Source organism: Semicossyphus pulcher, unplaced genomic scaffold, assembly GCF_022749685.1.
Source record: "Semicossyphus pulcher isolate SPU_LCO1_2020_fin unplaced genomic scaffold, fSemPul1.0.p SCAF_2, whole genome shotgun sequence".
Taxonomy (NCBI): Eukaryota; Metazoa; Chordata; class Actinopteri; order Labriformes; family Labridae; genus Semicossyphus; species Semicossyphus pulcher.
The window spans coordinates 9,319,543-9,337,052 of NW_027211693.1; the positions used below are offsets into that span (position 1 = coordinate 9,319,543).

At 40.8% G+C, this 17,510-nt stretch overlaps 1 protein-coding gene across 8 annotated transcripts in view; it reads right to left on the minus strand.

Annotated features, from left to right (window-relative positions):
- Positions 1-17,510, minus strand: part of rapgef2b (Rap guanine nucleotide exchange factor 2b) — a 118,985-nt gene that overhangs the window by 77,601 nt on the left and 23,874 nt on the right. For all 8 annotated transcript variants that reach the window (XM_069669259.1, XM_069669255.1, XM_069669258.1 and 5 more), the window contains exons 2-3: positions 13,498-13,568; positions 9,529-9,585 (exon numbers count right to left, since the gene is read on the minus strand). In XM_069669259.1, the coding sequence (XP_069525360.1) occupies positions 9,529-9,585; positions 13,498-13,568 (128 nt within the window). The remainder of the gene's footprint in view (positions 1-9,528; positions 9,586-13,497; positions 13,569-17,510) is intronic.

A 17,510-nucleotide genomic window follows, 5' to 3' on the forward strand; every position in this document is an offset into this window, starting at 1 on the left:
AATGCTTTCACTTTAATTTGTTGAGTAGTTTTGTTTTAGAAATTCCTTGTTTGACAGTCCCTCATCAAACCTGCCCCGCCTACAGCCTTCTGACAGTAAAGAGGATGTAGACAAACCAAGAAGGAAGTATTCTCATGTCACGTTATACTGACAACACGTTCACAGCTCGGAATGTGACATGACAAAGTCACGGCAGGCGTGGACAAAAACAAGCATGTCATTGAACAAACCTGCTATGTTCTTGTTCTGATGATTCTTAAGAACTAAAGCTACTAAAACTATATCTATTATGATTTTATTCCAATTATCCCTTAAAGCTCCTGTAAGGAGTTTTTAACTGGTTATGAAACTGACTGAAATTAATACTGATGCCTCTCTATGAGTTACAAAAGCAAACAAGACCATCAGCGACAAGATTGATTATATCTTTATACTTATTTTTAATGCCTGAAACCACTGCCAGGGGGTAGGTGTCAAACGAGGCGGTTAACGTCGTGCTGCCAAATCAGCCTTTTTTATATATTTTACACAGCAAAGCTTCACAGAGAGTGATATGTTTGAATGCTAAAAGAAAGCAGGATGAGATTTTTTGTTAAAAAACACTTCTTACACATGTACAGGACAAGATCAGCAAAGAGATAGAGGTACCACTTTGTCCACAGGGGTCGCAAAATCAACACAAACCGAACAAACTGCGGCTGCACTGCACTGTCGCTCCAAAGTTGTAGAAAACATGGCTGCTCTAGGGTCGGTTATTCGACCTTGTATGTATGAGCCAGAATCGCCAGGAGGTATCGGAATGATGTGTTGAAATCTTGACTACAAGCTCGTGCAAGAAGGCAGCCTGAGGTGAATGACGGTGAATGACGATTGGTCTACACAGAAACCTGCAGCTGTTCTAAACGCTCGGTTTCAGAGGCAACCTTTTTAAGTCATTCTGGAAAAACAGAATTGTGCAGTTTTCACTTTTTCACTGTGAACAATAAACACCCAAAATTGTAAAACCCATGCAAAATATGAGCATATCCACTCAAAAGAGATGGCCCCTTTAAAGGAATAGGTCAACATTTTGGGAAATACATGTATTTGCTTTTTACCATTTCATGTCTGTACAGGGGAATGTTAAACTACAGCTAGCACCTGAAAACGGGGACCAAACAGCTGACCTCACTTATTTCTAAAGCAACAAAAATCTCCCTATCAGCGTCTCCTGAGTAGACTTAATAAAAAGTTATATACTATTTGTTTCATCTGTTAAAAAATAATAATAATTTAATATATAGAATGAAAACAAGAGGTTTTGGTGTTACAAGGGATTATGTGCGGGGCTATTTTTCAACTGGGAGCAGTTACTTTCTCAAATTTTGACTTGGGACAAAAAACAGGACAAGGTGCTAAGCTAGGCTGACTGGCCACTTCATATTTACCGTACAGACATGAGATTGGGGCCAATTAAAGCTGCAATCATTTAATGACTAATCAATAAGTTAATTGGGAAAAAAAACATGTATTTTGATGATTGATTGACTGGTTCTGCCTTGATTAGACAAAAGAAGTATTTAGAATTTGCTGCTTTGGGCTTTGGTAAGATTTTGATGAGCATTTTTATAAACAAGTAAATGAGCAATTGTGAAAATAATCAGCAGATTAATCGACAATAGAAATATCTGTTAGTTGCAACCCTATTACTAATCTGAAATGAATTTCCCAAAACAGTAGAGGATGAGTCATAACATAATTTTGAAATGTTTACTGCTGTGTCATCAGTTCAGGTATTACCGTTAAGCTTCACCTGAGGGTGTGAAAAGCTGTAATTATCTTTGCAGTGAATGCAAAGCATCAGCTTCACTTAAATTGAAATGGATGTTTCTCTGTGTGAAGCCTCGACCCGTCTGTTTACCACCATGCTCCTTGAAGCGTCTGCTCATCACGGACGTCGTCAGGCTGAAATTAAACCTTGTGCTTAAAGGTGTGTTGGTGTTAATAAGGCAGCAGCTCGTGTGATTATCGCTTTTTCAAACATTTTCACCTGGTCGGAGTGAGACTTTATAATTGAAACCAGAGGGGAAAGAAACTAAATCAATGACCGTCACACATCAGCATGCTGGGACTGGTTTTTGCTTACAGAAAGGTAAAGGATGGGGGCTGTTATTATGCCTGCCCACACAGACACACATATTCACACCCGGCATCCTGTGCTGACCGAGTTTTTTTTTTTCTAATCATAGAGAACAAAGTCTAACCCCTCCTTCCTCCTCCTCAACCTCCTCTTCTCCACATTTTTCCTTGCAGAGCTAATGAGGCTGTAGACAGCAGCACACCCTACTGACACACTGCAAAACCTCCAACAGCATCCACTCTCCTTCTCCTTCTCCTTTTCCTCCTACTGATCTCCACCCGCCTCCCTCCAGGCTCCTTCCATCCTTTTAATGGCTCTTCCTCGCATTCAGAGATGACACGAATGAAATGCTCAATTATTAATTGCTGGCACGCAGATGCACCGAGCGAGGGGAGCACCTCACATGGCTGATGAGGAGGAGGAGGAGAAGATACAACACCAAAAAAGTAGGAGATAGGAGACTCTTATGCGCCAAGACAGCTTGACTGAACTGGGTCATGGGTACTGGAAGCGATCGTCAAGCGCTAAACATCATCCACCAAAACCCCCTAGGGAGAGCCTTTCACAGCGTGGATTCGGGTTATCTGTGTGCCATGGAGGTGGTGAAATAGGGTAAAATGAGGCTGAATATAGCATCAACACTTGTGTGAAATTAGGATCTACTTTTACAAAAATCAGAGTTTTATTCAGGACTTAAATGCCCCTTTGGAAAACACGAAACTGAGTCAGAGTTGCTCGTCAAAACTCTTCGTTAGGCTCGGAAACTCACTTTAATTTTTAGCAGGATTAAGTCAAACGAGGCCACAGGGTTTGGACTTACAGGATTGTTGGATAACAGGAGTTTCAACACAAAAGAGGTGTGTCTGCCAAGCACATTCAGTGGTTCAAAATAAAACCAGCATCTCACAATATGACCATTAAAGCTATTGTTGTGATGTTTTCCCCATGAAGATCTCAAGAGACTCTCAATGCCACAGTGTGATGACATTACGAAATAAAGCATTCTTGCCACTTTTGCAATAGTTTAAATGTTTTGAAAGGCTAAAAATAGTTTGAGAGGCAGTGGAAGGGGAAGGAGAGTTTACTTTTTAACGTCAGGGATTTTGAAAACAAGGAAAGACTGCTGACCAACATCTTATGATTGGTCTTAAACTGCCTTATTCTAGCCAAGGTGTTTGGTCTGATGTACCCCTTCACTGACCTCAACCTGTGATGTTTCAAATGTGAAGGATTTTACACTTATACGAGTGGATAAAATATGTTTAATACAAGGCATGCTGGAATTGTAAATGTGTCATTTGGTCACTTGTATTCAGTAGGTGTGGTCAGGTTTGCATTCGTACTACGACCACTTACTAATCCATTACTTTTAGCTACTTTAAACTTCTATTGTGTCACATTTAAAAGCTCCAACTATGGCTATGACTATGGTGTTCTTTGTACCACATCGATCCAAAGACTCTTTTTTCATTTCTGCCCTTTTCAGCACTTTTCTAAAACAAATCCAATAAACTGTCATTTGAGATACTTTTCAAATGACTGATGTCTCCACGTCTGCACTGTATGTACTGGAATGTATAATTATATAAGCCGACTGGTCATTGGTATATGACGAGTTTTTCAGGTCAATCTTCCACTGAGTTTTGTCATCTAAGCTCCTGTAAGGATGCCTGTGAGGGCCAGCAGCTTCGTCACAGTAGCCCCTTATACACCCCTTATACACTGCCAGTTCAAGGCGGGATTATTACGGCTCGGTTCAATCCGGCAGGGCGGAACACAACATGTCCGATGTGAAGCACGCACGTTTGTTTACACCTCACACATGCTTTGCTTCCGCAACGCCGGAACCCTTTGTAAAAACACTGGAGCTGCTTTACGCCGGCATTGCTTGGTCAAATGTAAAATGACTGCGGAGCTGAGGTGGAACCGCAGTGTAAAAAGGGCTAGTGTCACCGTGTGCTGAATGAGGGGGACAACTTTCCAACAACTGCACAGGAACATCGCCCTTTCGAAACCTCAACCTGGGGACTGCAAAGTGTTCTTCTGTAGTACGGTCATTTTACTTATTACTAATGCTAATGCTTTCTTTATCCAGTAAAGGTTTGTTTAAACAACACTGGCTGCCACGCCTTATTGTTGCAGTGATGGCTTTAAAGGTTATTTTATTTCTCTTTTAGGAACTCCCTTTAAGACTGACTAACACTGTTGCCTTGGATTCAGTTGTTTTCCTTGGACTGATTCCACCCAGTGCCAAGAGGCATCTTCCTCTTTTGATCATTTCAGTAAAAATGTTCAGCTCTCTGACTGAGAGGTTAAAAATGGGATTTAAGACTGAAAGTCACAACGGATGGAAACATCAGATGTGTCGAGAAATGTCAGTTTTCATGACAACACTATATCCAACAAATAAAAACAGACAAGGGCGTTGACATGCGGTTGAGTTTGATGAGAAAGTTCCTTTTTGTAAAGGGCAGTGTAAAAGGCACGGTGGAAACTAACAGTTACTTTCACCATCAATTAACCTGAAAATAGTTTTCTGAATTATCTATTTATCTTTTAATTGCAATTTCCTTTGAGTCTTGATGTCTAGTTTTGTCCAACAGATCAAAACCTAAATGTATCAGCAAATATTCACTTTTGTTAACCAGTGGTAGTGTCAAAAATTGCCATTGAATTGTATTTACATTTTAAAAAACAATGTAATTTCTCTTTTATCCACAATGACTCTAATGGCCGAAGTTTGAGGTTCACAGAAAAACATGTCTCCAACGTGCTGATCCTACCACCCCAACAGAAAGCATCAAAACACGACTGCATTGCTAATTCATAAGCATTGAGTTCTCAGTTGGGCCACACTGAACAGTAAGGTCAAAGGTCAAGGGTTGCATTGAAAGAGCTGACATGGAGGAGGTTAAAAGAGCAACTAGAAGCTACGAACCCTCTCCAGCAGCCACTGTAAAATGTGCCAGGTCAGCCTCCATCTCAGGAGGGCTTTAGCTCTATAATCTCTGGGCGGTAAATCCTGAGAGGTTCAGGCTCTCACAGTATGGGATGTTTTCATGAGATATGGAGTGTGACTGTGTGTGTGTAACTGTGTGTGTGAGTGTGAGCATGCATGAAGTGCTAGCACTCTAGCAATCTAGAGCCCCGGGCAGGAAAGATGAGTACTTTTCTAACCATTACCCTTATCCTCCTATCATTACTCCAGGACTGCCAACTGTTAGAGATAGTCAGAGCCAGATCCGAAGTGTGCGGGTCATTAACTAGGTCATTTCGTGGGAATCTGAGTGCTTTTATGCAACATTACAGATGTTGAAAGAAAACAGAAAACACATAATTCTGTAGCCAGGATTAAGTTCCAGGTAAAATGTTTTCATTTTCCCATAAATCAAGAGATGTTCAGAAGACATATGGCTGCCAAACAGTAGCAGGGCGTGCTGCAAATACACACAAACAGCGCTGTTCCCTCCCGCCAGCTCCACTGACGTTTCGCCTCTGTTCCGCCTGTGTTACTACCTCCGATGCCGGCTCAGAGGCGGAACTACTTCACCCCACCATTTCGCCTCTGTGTGTTAGATACACCTTTCCCAACTAAATTTAGCGTATTGACATGGGTTTTTCAGAACCGTGAAGACCCGCTTATAGATGCCGATTGATTTTTCCCATTGCCAGTGAAGAATACTCCTTTCGATCTCTTTTCTGCAGCGTCACCGTCTGACATCACAAATGCGCCCGCAACAGGGTTAGTAAACAGTGAAGGAGCATAGCATCGCACCGGAAAGGGGTCGGAGATTAGCACGTTGACACTGGTTTTGTGTTCCCATCAATGTTGATTGGAGCCCAGGCGATAATTACCCGGGTCTACTGCAGAGTCATTTGAACTGGGTCTGAATGCCGATTGTAGCCTTTCCCACTAAGCAAAAAAGACGGATGTTAGCGGGTGTTAGAGGGTTTTTTGACCATTGGGAAAATGGCTTTAGATAGATGATGAGGCGTAACAGAGGCGTAATAATCCCGCCTTGAACTGGCAGTGTAAAAGGGAAACTTTCTGCTTATTCCAAAGTCTGCAAATCTCCAATAAAATAAACAGAAACAAAGCTGAAACAATTCTACAAAAAACTGTGCCTCCAGCTTCTCAATTGTAAAGATTTGACGTTATTATTGAGTCTTGTGTGTAGATAAACCGTGTATCTTTGGGTTTTTGACAGCTGGTTTGACAAGAAAGTAATTGGGGAGTGTTTGCCTTAGGCTTCAGGAAATTGTAATAACCTTTTCTGACATTTCGTAGACGAAAAGAAGAAGGGAAATAATCATTTGTTGCTGCCCTCCCAAAAAGTCATTGTCCTAGTTTGGTGTTATTGTCCTGGTTTTGTCCTAGTTTTTGTTATTGCACATAGTAAAGTATATTTGCTATATGAGTCAGAAGGAGTTCATTTGATTATCTTATCAACTAAAAGTAATCTTTAAATTGGCAATTAGGTGTGTGCCAACACATGAAGCCACCTTTCCAACCCGTGGTACAGCTTGGGTCGACTCCACTTAACTCTACTTGGTCATTTTTGGTATCCAGTTGTCAAAATGTGTTGAAAGTACCTGGTACTTTTTTGGTATCACGTCAGTCTTTGTTACAAGCTAGGTGAGCTGATACTAAAAGGTGACATTAAAGCACTACAGACAACCTATTGAGCATTCTCTGTGTGTGTGGCTAATAAGATAGTGGCAGAGAGTGACAGTGAATATGAGCAGGGCGGAGTGAAAGGTTAGCAATTAAGTTGTCAGATTAGCAGTAATTGTACAGAGTAGGTTACAGACTGTGAGTGAATAAGGCTCCAGCTTTTCAAGACCGAATGAGGAGGGAAACACTGTAGCTGTACTATGGCGAGGAAGACTTCAATATAAATTCAAATGTATACTGAATTTTGAAGTTAAAAGTTTGTGAATGAACTTGATGAGGACTCGAACTAAAACGTGAGCTTGATCATGGATGTGTCAGCCGGCTGCAGGAGGTCTTTTAAGGCTAACGTCACTGTATCTTTCATTTGAAGCTGCATTTTCCCTTTAAGGAAGTGAACTATCTTTACAGCTGTTTGAAATATGTCTCAATGTGAAGACCATGCAATTTTTACAACTTAATAGAGATACTATCACAATTAAATTCCCCCATTGACTTTTAGAGCTCCCGTTTCCCAGCAGATTACTGCCGTCGTTACAAACAGACCAGGAAATGAAGACAGGCTGTTAAAAGCTTGTGTTTTTACACGAGATGGTTGATAAAGATCTCAGAGGAGGAAAGTCAATCTGATCTGCTGCTGTTTTACAGGCAGCTCTTATCAGGGAGAGCCCCAACAGGCTTTCTTTATAGGTTCACACATGCATGCACGCAAACACTTGTAAACAGACAGGGAAATACATGCGAACAAACAGAAACTAGACACTTGTGCAAATTAAATGAACCAATAAACCAAGTAGACAATAACCCGCTGTGTTTGGATGCTGTAGCCTGGAGGTGAAGTCAGAAAAGTACAGAGAGTTTTACTCCGCTCTAATCTTTTATACAGGAAGCACTCATGAGGGCCACTGAACCGGTCTTCAACCCGCATCTCATTGTTGAGAGACAGCTGTCACAGAATGATTGGTAGTTGTCACTGTTAGAAGATACTCCAGTGTGTACTGTGTTCACTGATTAACAATAGAATATCACAAAATCAAATGACATTATTGCAAATTACCAATTAAAATGGATCTGTACGTCTTGACAAGAATATCTTCTGTATATCTTATGCGTATTAATGCACTCTCCCTCCCTCACCCTTTTCCACAATCTGCTATGATGAAAACGTGGACAGAGACCGAAACTGAGAGAAGAGGCTGCCTTATATTTTAAATTCGAGGTGAAATGAAAAATGTCATTTTAATCCTTTCAGATCACATCCCCGGTAATATTGTGCATCTATTTGACAATATAGGCCAAAAAAAATACAGAAAATCAATTTCTTCGTATTCTTGTATCAAAATCCGATCATTTTTTCTTCCGTGAAAACTAAATTTCACGCGTGCTTACGTAAGTTAGAGCCAAACAATTTCAACCAGTCAATTTGCAAAATTTAGCCTCAGAGCACCAAGAACGCTCGGTCAGTTAGCTAGCTACTGCGCTGTGGAGAACGTCTGTCTACGCCCATTTCTCAACGATCAAATCAAATCCCTCTAATGATATGTCCCGCCTGCACGTCCTGTTTCACTCGGATATACGTCACGATACGGAAGCTAGATACTCTCGACATGTTGTTTCAGCTCGACTTTAAAATACAAGCAGCTTAGTGTTGACACATTGCTGCTGCTTCTGCATATTTACATTTTTTTACTATAACATCAAAGAATGCTCTTTATTAACCACTAAAAATGCAAAGCGAGCATCTTAGCTATATGCTAGGCTCTGTGTGTGTGTGTGTGTGTGTTTTGACTGCTGTGTGAGACCTGAGGGAATCTTGCTGAAACTGGAGTCTATTATGCGACCACCACATAATCTGCATTCCTTTTGTTTAATCAGCTCCCACACCACCGAGTGGGCTTCTAATGAGGTGTTGACTCTTCCCCCATCATCCCCCAACACACACACACACACACACACGGACCCATACAGGGGATCAGGAGGCAGAAAAAGGACAATGCGCCCTCTCTAACCCCTTCAGAGCCTGATAGAGTTAATTAACCGTCTTAATTCCCACCATGGGTGTTCTGGAGACGTCAACATGTGACAGAAGTCAAACACAGTGTGTGATCTCTGCTTACTACAGTTGTGGCAGCCTTCTTAAACCGGTCTAAACACACTCAGAGGCTGTCAGGAAGCTGTCAATACAGCTTTCCAATCATCTTAACCCTCTATACAGCACCCAGCTGAAAGGAGGAAACATGTAAGCTATAACCACCAGTAACTGGCTAGCTTTCTCTCCTTTTAGGAGCGATTGCTGCTGCAGTTTTCTGTGTCGATTCGGTGCACACTGACTTATTGAATCAAACTGAAATTAAAGTGGATATCCCCTCTTGGTTCTATGTTTTCACTGGTGCTCTATTACAGTTTGGTGAGACACTGAAACACACACACACCTTCATATAGGCATCGTCTGACTGCTCCTGGGCTTCACGCACATTTATTTTCATTTAAGAGCACCCAGGTCGCTCGCTGTGTGGACCCGGCATGTCTCTGCTCATCAATAACTCTGAGTAACGGCCCGGCCAAAGTGTGTTTGGATCACACAAAATTGAAATATTGTTACATCGGCTGCCCCTGATTGTTTTTTATGTGTTTATATGCTGGTAGAGATGTAAGTATTTGACCAAGCATCATCAATATCCATTTTACACACAGGGCATCTCCACGCCCCTGCAGTTCCAGGCGTTGTGGTACTTACTAGTATAGCACTTCATTGGCCTCGTGCCTCTCATAACGCACCGTCTCACACATTATCCTGCAGGGACAGAGAAGAGAGGGAGTCAGAAACAATAAGAGGAAATATTAACTTTGAACGCAATGTGATGAAACAGAAACAAAAACAAAAGAAATAGCTCAAGACTCCGATGAGGATGTAGCTTCAAAAGCTACTTCTATAAAAACAACATTTTAAAACCTTTAACCAGTTTTAACCTCTAGACTTGTTATGCTAGTAATATTCTGATATGGCTTCAATCAGTTTGGTAACTACGCATACAGTCGGTACTTTTTTATGGGTTTTATATGGTGTGACATGTTTAAAAAAGATATATATTTTTATGTTCCAACTAGAAGTCTATACCATCTTTCCTTTAAATTGTTCCTAATACAATTGAACAAGGCTGTGATATGTTTTATGCACAATGACCTCCCTCCTTATATTGCAATCATAAACTTTGTCATGTAGGAAAATAGAAGATCTATCCTATAAGTAAGGGATAATCGTGAGCAGGTTGTTATAGACATTGATACATGTGTCGTCTTCAGTTTTGTAGATCTCTCGGTCGTAGCCTGCAGTTTTTGCTTTTAACCTTTATTGCTTTCTCTCCGCTGTTTTCGTCTCTTGTCTTTTTTCCTCACTGTAAACACACCTACCTAACATTTACCAGACTACTTTTGCCAGATTGATATGATCACAGTTAGTCCTCCAGTCTGTTCTTCATAGCAACGAAATGCCGTAATTAACCAATCAGAATCAAGTATTTCACACAGCTATGTTATAATAAGGCATTAATTTTAGGCAATCTTACAGTATTTATTTTCCTATTTGCTTTATTGTGTTTGTGACTATTGGCCTTGACTATCGGCCTTGGCATATGTCTGCACTCTGAGGTCTCCTTCTAGCTGTCACTTTGCAGCCTTTGTAGCTTTAGTCTTTTAATGTTGATGATAGAACTGATGAAACAATGAGAGACAGTTTCTCATCCACTGCAGCATCAAGGACTTTTAAGGTTCCTTTAGGGATAAAAACAATTAAAAGTCAGAAGGCTTATTTCTGCGTCTGCTCCCCAAAACAGTTTTTCCAGGTCAGATGCACACAGAGTTTTAACAACTGATGGAGCTGCTGTGTGCTGTAGTTTCCCCTTCTTAATTAGGTATAGACTCGTTTTGTGCTCCTACAATAGTAGAATGTTGTTTCGTTTTCCTTACTTTAAGAGTGTTACACATTAAGTCTTTGAAACGTACATTATTCAATCAAGGATTTAACGTTGTTTTCCACACAATGTTCTTTGTAAGGGTAAATACTGGGTCGTGTTTTGCAAATTACAGATGTCTGATTCTGGGATCAAACCCTCTTTTCCCCAACATGAAGTGTGAAAAAAAGCCATCCACATCAGGCTTTCCCGAGATGCCTCCAGAGAAGACAAGTGCGCCTCAACATTACAGACAGGCAGCCATAGTAAACAGAAGCTGATCAAAACACAACGGGCTTCAAAAATAGCTGGGGGCGGCCTTCGTGCTGCAAAGCCAATTGCATCACGACCAAAAAACAATCCCGGCTTTAAAAAACAAGTGGCTGTGAAACAGAAGTACAGAAGAAAAACAACACATTCCTCCCGGATGAAAAGTGCAGAAACAAAGAACTATAACATAATCCCATAGTTAGTGGGATGTCTGGCTGGCTGGGAGTTTTTTTTGTTTTTTTTTAAGTTAGGAAAACCAAAGTTGGCAGGAGTGTCGGGTTGGTCTGTGGGACCACGGGGACATTCCTCAGGATCCACACAGAGAGGGGGGAGAGAGGTTACTGTGGGGTGGGAGGCCTCGGAGGGGTCACACGGTGGAATGTTCCAGCTCGCGGGTCATGTACTGCTACATTGTTCCGTCGCCAGTATAATCCACATGTATGCACACAAGGCATGCTGGGAACCGACTTCTGACACGCAGTGTTTGGAAAGTCAATGCTAGAGAGAAAAGACTGGAAAGCTAACGTGGTGACAGGAGAGCAAAAAGCGGAGTCATGTAGGGAGAACAGAACCGTATATGTTCACATCGGGATGAGCTTTTTATGTAAGAGCATACTTGTGTTTTTCAGTCTCTATCATAAAGTCTGCTTCAATAAAGAAATACCCCATATGGAGTCTATCAATATGACTTTTATTGTCCGAATGAAAGTCTAGCTTCAGATTTGGACCACAAATTTTGAGAGCCGAACAGTATATGCATTTAAGTTTCTGATGAAGCATTTGGTCAGTGGAGTTTCCGAAAGGTCAAGGTCAATGTGATATTTTTCCTCTTGTTCTGTGGCACCAGCAGTCCAAAATTAAAAGACGCAAGAGTTGCCAAGGAAAAAGCCAATATAGATAATGAGACGAGCTGGTCCCAAGCCCATTTTTACATAGCCTGTTAAAAGCGGTAATGTGCTCATCGCTTCTGCCTCGCTGTAGAAAAGATGCAACCACGAGTAGGGGGGAAACTTGTTCTGCCTTTTGTTGTTCAGAAAGAGCTGCCCCCAAATCAGATGCTGTTAGGCCACATCTTGTCTCAGATATTAGAAATTGCAGGTCTGACAGGTAGTTGGGTTGAACCATACTGAGGCCCTCGGCAGTCAAAACAACAAATTCAAAAAGTAGTGTACAAATTGTGCACTCTTGTATTTGGCTCATGATGAACAGAACAAAAGGTGACTGAAATGACCTCAATGGAGGCCTATTTAACCTCCTGAGACCCTGCGTCCTCATACGGGGACATTACATTTTGGCTTCACAGCACCATAATATTTCATTCTGCCAAACTTAGACCCGTTGGTCTCATTCATGGACACTTTGTCCACCAACCTGTGGTCACAAAAGCAAATTACACTGATCAGTGTACATTCAAGATGGCCGTGATCCCGGCCAAAATGTGTTACAGTCGGTCTCTACTCAACCAGGTACAAAACCTCTTCAGATTTTATGATTGAAACTTGTTTATTTAATGCGTTTTAACAGTTGTAGCTAGATATGGCAGACAAATTTGACTAATTTTATGAATAGCAACAAGCTACAACACCGTTACAGCAAGGTACTCACATGAGGACATTGGGACTTTTTTAGTGTAACACAAAGACAATTCTTAGGTTTTATACTTATTAGGTCCTATTAATCCCCAAAAGGTAGGAGAAATTAAAAATGCATACCAAACAAAAGCTCGGGTCTCAGGAGGATGAGATATCATGTGGAGTTTCTCTTTAACAGCTCTTGATGTGAGGGTATGTGTCAATTTCTACACATGTAAAGTTCCCTTATATAACAATAGAACCCCCAGAAAAACACTGATGAAATTATAACCCTCTTTGTTAGTGTATGTCATGATAGGAATTAAATTCTGTTATTCATTATTCAGATTTTGGGGTTTGATATAGCTGAATACTTCTCATTTGGCTTAAGGTCAAAATCCTTTTCAGTGGAGTTTGAAGTTATTAAAATTCATATCATGTTAATGTGTTTTAACCTGAAAGAAACAAAAGATGTTATCAGGTTGCAATCTGAAGTAATAATAGGCTGAACAAGACCTAAAATACAGACCTACACATTCATCTTGCTTGACCATGTTTTTAGACCTTTTAAACCAAAAAGGAAAAAGTATTTTTACATGAAAGTCACATTAGAAGCTGGCATTCATTGAATTTGAGCTTTTTAGCAGCCAGATTTGCTTTTTAGAGAGTGAAGTAATTCCAGACAGTGAGTGGTTGTAGGGCAGAGTGGCTGCTGGATTACAAAACCAGACGATTTCACCAGCCTTTGGCAGCCGGTTTGGTGTTAATTTTCCACCGCTAACTACAGCCGTTATGGAGCAGACACTGGGGAGTTGTCGCTGTGTTTCAATTTGCATTTGCAATTCACGTGATGAGAAGATCAAGCTCTAGGTTGTGTTAATTAAGAACGAGAAATGTGTGCTGACAGACACTCACCTCAGCTGGTGCTCTCGCAGGTTGGATAAGGCCTCCATCCCGTGGAGATACGAGTAGACGATCTCCAAGTCCTGAGGAACAGAGGAGACATGTTGTTAGACACAGGAGCTTATAGCGCTTTAATGATGCTACAATTAATATTATCTATATGAACAATGTATGGAATGATTCACTTGTAATGACAACCCCACAGAGAATTAGCACCTGAATCTCCCTCAGTACTATGGAACCCAACGGCAACTTTTAGCTTTCATTTTGGTTTTTCGGCCGACAACATTTGCTGTTACTGTTTTGATTCACATTAACCACTCTGATGAGCTTCTTTGCAGCTGCAGCAGGCAGCTGTTTTCAGTGGAAAAGCTCTTTAAAAAACTGCAGGAAACTACCTGCTTAGCATCAAAAAGCAGGTGGACAAAATTAGCAACTAGCCCAGCATTGCAGGGACAGATGCTTGTATTTAGCAGCAGTGGCACCACAAGCTACCAAACCACTAAATTGTGTGGCAAAGGAAGAGTTTTAGAGGCCCAAATATAAACTGCTTCCTTTTAAAACTTCCTTTTTCTACAGTTTTTGATTATGCATTTAAATGGAAAACTCAAAAGCGTTGCCAATATTTTCAACAGTTTCTTAGTTCACTATAGTCCAACTTTTTGTCAGTTTATTCCTTTTGAAATGTAACAACAAAACAAAAAGCTATAGATGAGCCGATAACACAACGCTTTAATTCTGCCTAAATGCTTGATGATTCCCTAAAATAGCTTGACGTAATGCTACATCATTAACTCGGCGCGAGCCAGCACCACGCCCCTTCTGTCAAACGTGAAGAAAGGTGCAAGATGTCTGTGGTGTGCCAGTTTTTGGCCACTACAATAAGAGTAGGCATGATATCAATTCCACGACAGGGGAGACATAATGTTCTCGGCAATGAGGTGGAAAAAAAACATGTACCTAATATATCGGTATCAGCAATCGGCAAAAAGGGTTGGAAAATATCGGCAAAAAATCCAATATCGTGCATCCCTAACATAAAGTGTCCACAAACACACTCAAACATAGCCATAATAATTATGTAGTCACAGTGAAGCTTAAAATACTGCTCATTCATTCTGCAGTCATAGACAAACTTACTGCTCATACCACAGAAAACCTTTCACAAGGACAGTGATGTTGATTTGTGCGACTGATTATCAGAGTAATAAAGCACCTCGCAGTGAAGAAATAAAGGAAGTACACTGCACAACTATAAACTCCCCATTCAATTACTTCATCAAGTGACCCAGTGAGCGACTCTCAGATTGTTTGGCCTGAATCCAAGTCAGAGGTGAAACAAAGTGGCCCTCTCTGAGAGCTGGCAGCCAGCACAGCTACTCCACTGTCTGCTGGGGCACACTGACTCTGTCTGTGTGTGTGTTTGTGTGTGTTGCTGGTTGCTGCTACTGGGATGCCTTTGTCGGCGGCAACTGGAGGTAGATGTGGCGACAGCAGAGCCAAGAGACAACAGAGACTCTGTTTTAGGACCTCGACAGACAAGCAAACACACAAGAAACCACAGAGAATGGCCACCCTGTCTTTGGATTATGTTTCTGGGGGCAGCAATCATAAGTTTATTGAAATTTTATGAAATGTTGACCACAAAAGGCAAATATCACTGTGTTTGTGTTGGTTTGGGTTTTCAATGACCATGTCTGCAGATGAGAAAGAGAATTAATCACACCAGTGTATAAGAAGTTTTTCTTTGGTAAGCCGATTTAAGAAATAGAGAGTAGTCAGGAAAAATTAAACAATCATATTTTCAGTCCAACAACTGCAAAAAACACACCGTTTCTGATGTCAAAACCTACAAAGAATGCACGATATTAAGCATCACATGACGTATTATTAACAAAATAAACAAGATTCTAAAAAACTAAGTAATTATGAAACATCCACAGAAAATACACTTATAATGCTCTGCCTATTTGCTCAATATTAACATTGAATTTAAAGGCTAAATTGAGAGAATCCTATTACAAACAACAAAGTGAAAACACCTTACACTTAATAGTCAGAGAAATCTTTTGTCGCCACCTGTAACAAGCAAATAAGTGACATAATACTCCAGACTATGGCGTAATATCCAAACTGTTATGTAACTGGGTGTTGGTCCCTTGAATTAAACCCTCTTTTGTTATTTGGGTTTGGCCTTTATGAGGCGGACACTGAGAGAGACTGTCCTCAGGGCAGCCGGGCCCTGTTACATCACACTGTGATATCCTCACTAACCAGATCCTTATGCTCAAAGTGTCTGTGGTCAGTGAGACAGCAGGCAGAGAAGCAACGGCTCAGCAAGAGGTGATGTTCAGACACACACTGCCACCTACTGGGGAACGGAGGAACTGCAACCTTGATTAACTGGGCATGTTGTGGATACTGCACCAGTGGAAATGTCTTTGTGCCTGGTAACGGTTGGAATTGGTTGATAGGCCAATTATGATTAGTTAAAATTAACAAGCAACTTATTTGACATAGATTAATAAATTGATTACGTTTTTGACACAACAAAAGTGCTACATAAATCACTGTTTCTGGCTTTTTAAATTTGAACACTTGCTTGTGTTAGTGTACAAATCAATGAATTTAAAGACATTTCAGTGGGCTTCGTGAAATTAGTCTGGGCATTTTTCACTTTCTCATATTTTCAAGAGCACCATGATCAAATTAAAATATTTAATGTGCTGCTGCCTGTCTTGGCCAGGACACTCTTGTGAAGGAGATTTTTAGTCACAATGAGGCTTTTCCTAGTTAAATAACATTAACAAATTAAATTTTGTGGACGGGGCCTGGTTTTTTGGGCCTTGGTTTTTTGAAAGGAACGACTTTGTAAAATCAGTGAGATTGTTCCTTCCTTTAGGGAGTCTTAAAAGACAAAATCATAATGAAGTCACTCTAGACTTTAAAATCTGACAAACCTAAAACTTAATGCTTAACAGAAAAATGCAGCAGTTATTGCATGCAGCAGAGGAGAGGGACAACCAGTTTGCATATCATGGGAAACTTTGAATCAAGGCTAATCATTTTTGGATCTACAAATCACAAGATTGCAACATCCCCTTTACCCTTACCATGTCGCTACCACCTGTAAGTCACAGCTGTGCTAAACAGAAAAAAAATTATGAACAAAATCCGCTAAAAATCAATTTCTCGGGAGTTTTATTACATTTTATTTGGGATTTGGTCACAGAATATGAGCAAAAACCCAAAGGAAAAAACAGTCAGAGTGTTATTAAAAACATCAATTCTGACTGAATTGACTCTAGAAGGAAGAAACTGCCTTCTTGAGGAACCAATTGTCCAATAATTCAAACAGAAGGTCACCACTAGGTGGCAGTGCTGCAAGTTTATTCTCTCCCCAGTGACATCACGGCGAATAAAACACAGCGCCACTCAAACAGCAGCCTCACAGGGAGAAATATGCAAAACCATCAATTGTGGCTTGAGTCTCAAATATTTCAGATTGACTGTATGGAAAGAATGTAAAGGACCCCATCTTTTCCACTCCCGGGGCCCTACATTTTCCGGTCTGATTTTCTTTCTTTTTCTCTGTCTGCCCTTCTTTTACACAGAGCCAAACATAAACACCACAAAAAGCACAGTGAGGGGAGAAATAATCACGAAATCACAACAAAAAAACCTCAGCGTCAGTGGGGGGGGGGTTTCAGTGGCTTTCTGTTCTTATGAGTCATTTGTTTTATTCTAAACAATCGAAATTCATTCTGTTGAATTGTTCTATCAGCTGATTTTGTCCAGAGATCAAACGCAGAGGGGGTTTGATCTTTGCTTTCAACATCACTCATTCATTCGCATGTTTGCCTGAAAGCAAGAACAGCCTCTCATAGCACAGAAACAGGAAGGAGATCAGACCGTGAGGAGCGGGTAGCTGAAACTAGGACAAGCTGATGAAGGCTGCATCCAGCCAAAATTCTGCTCATTGTTTATGCTGAATAAAGACAAAGCTTGCTCATTTTTTATTTATT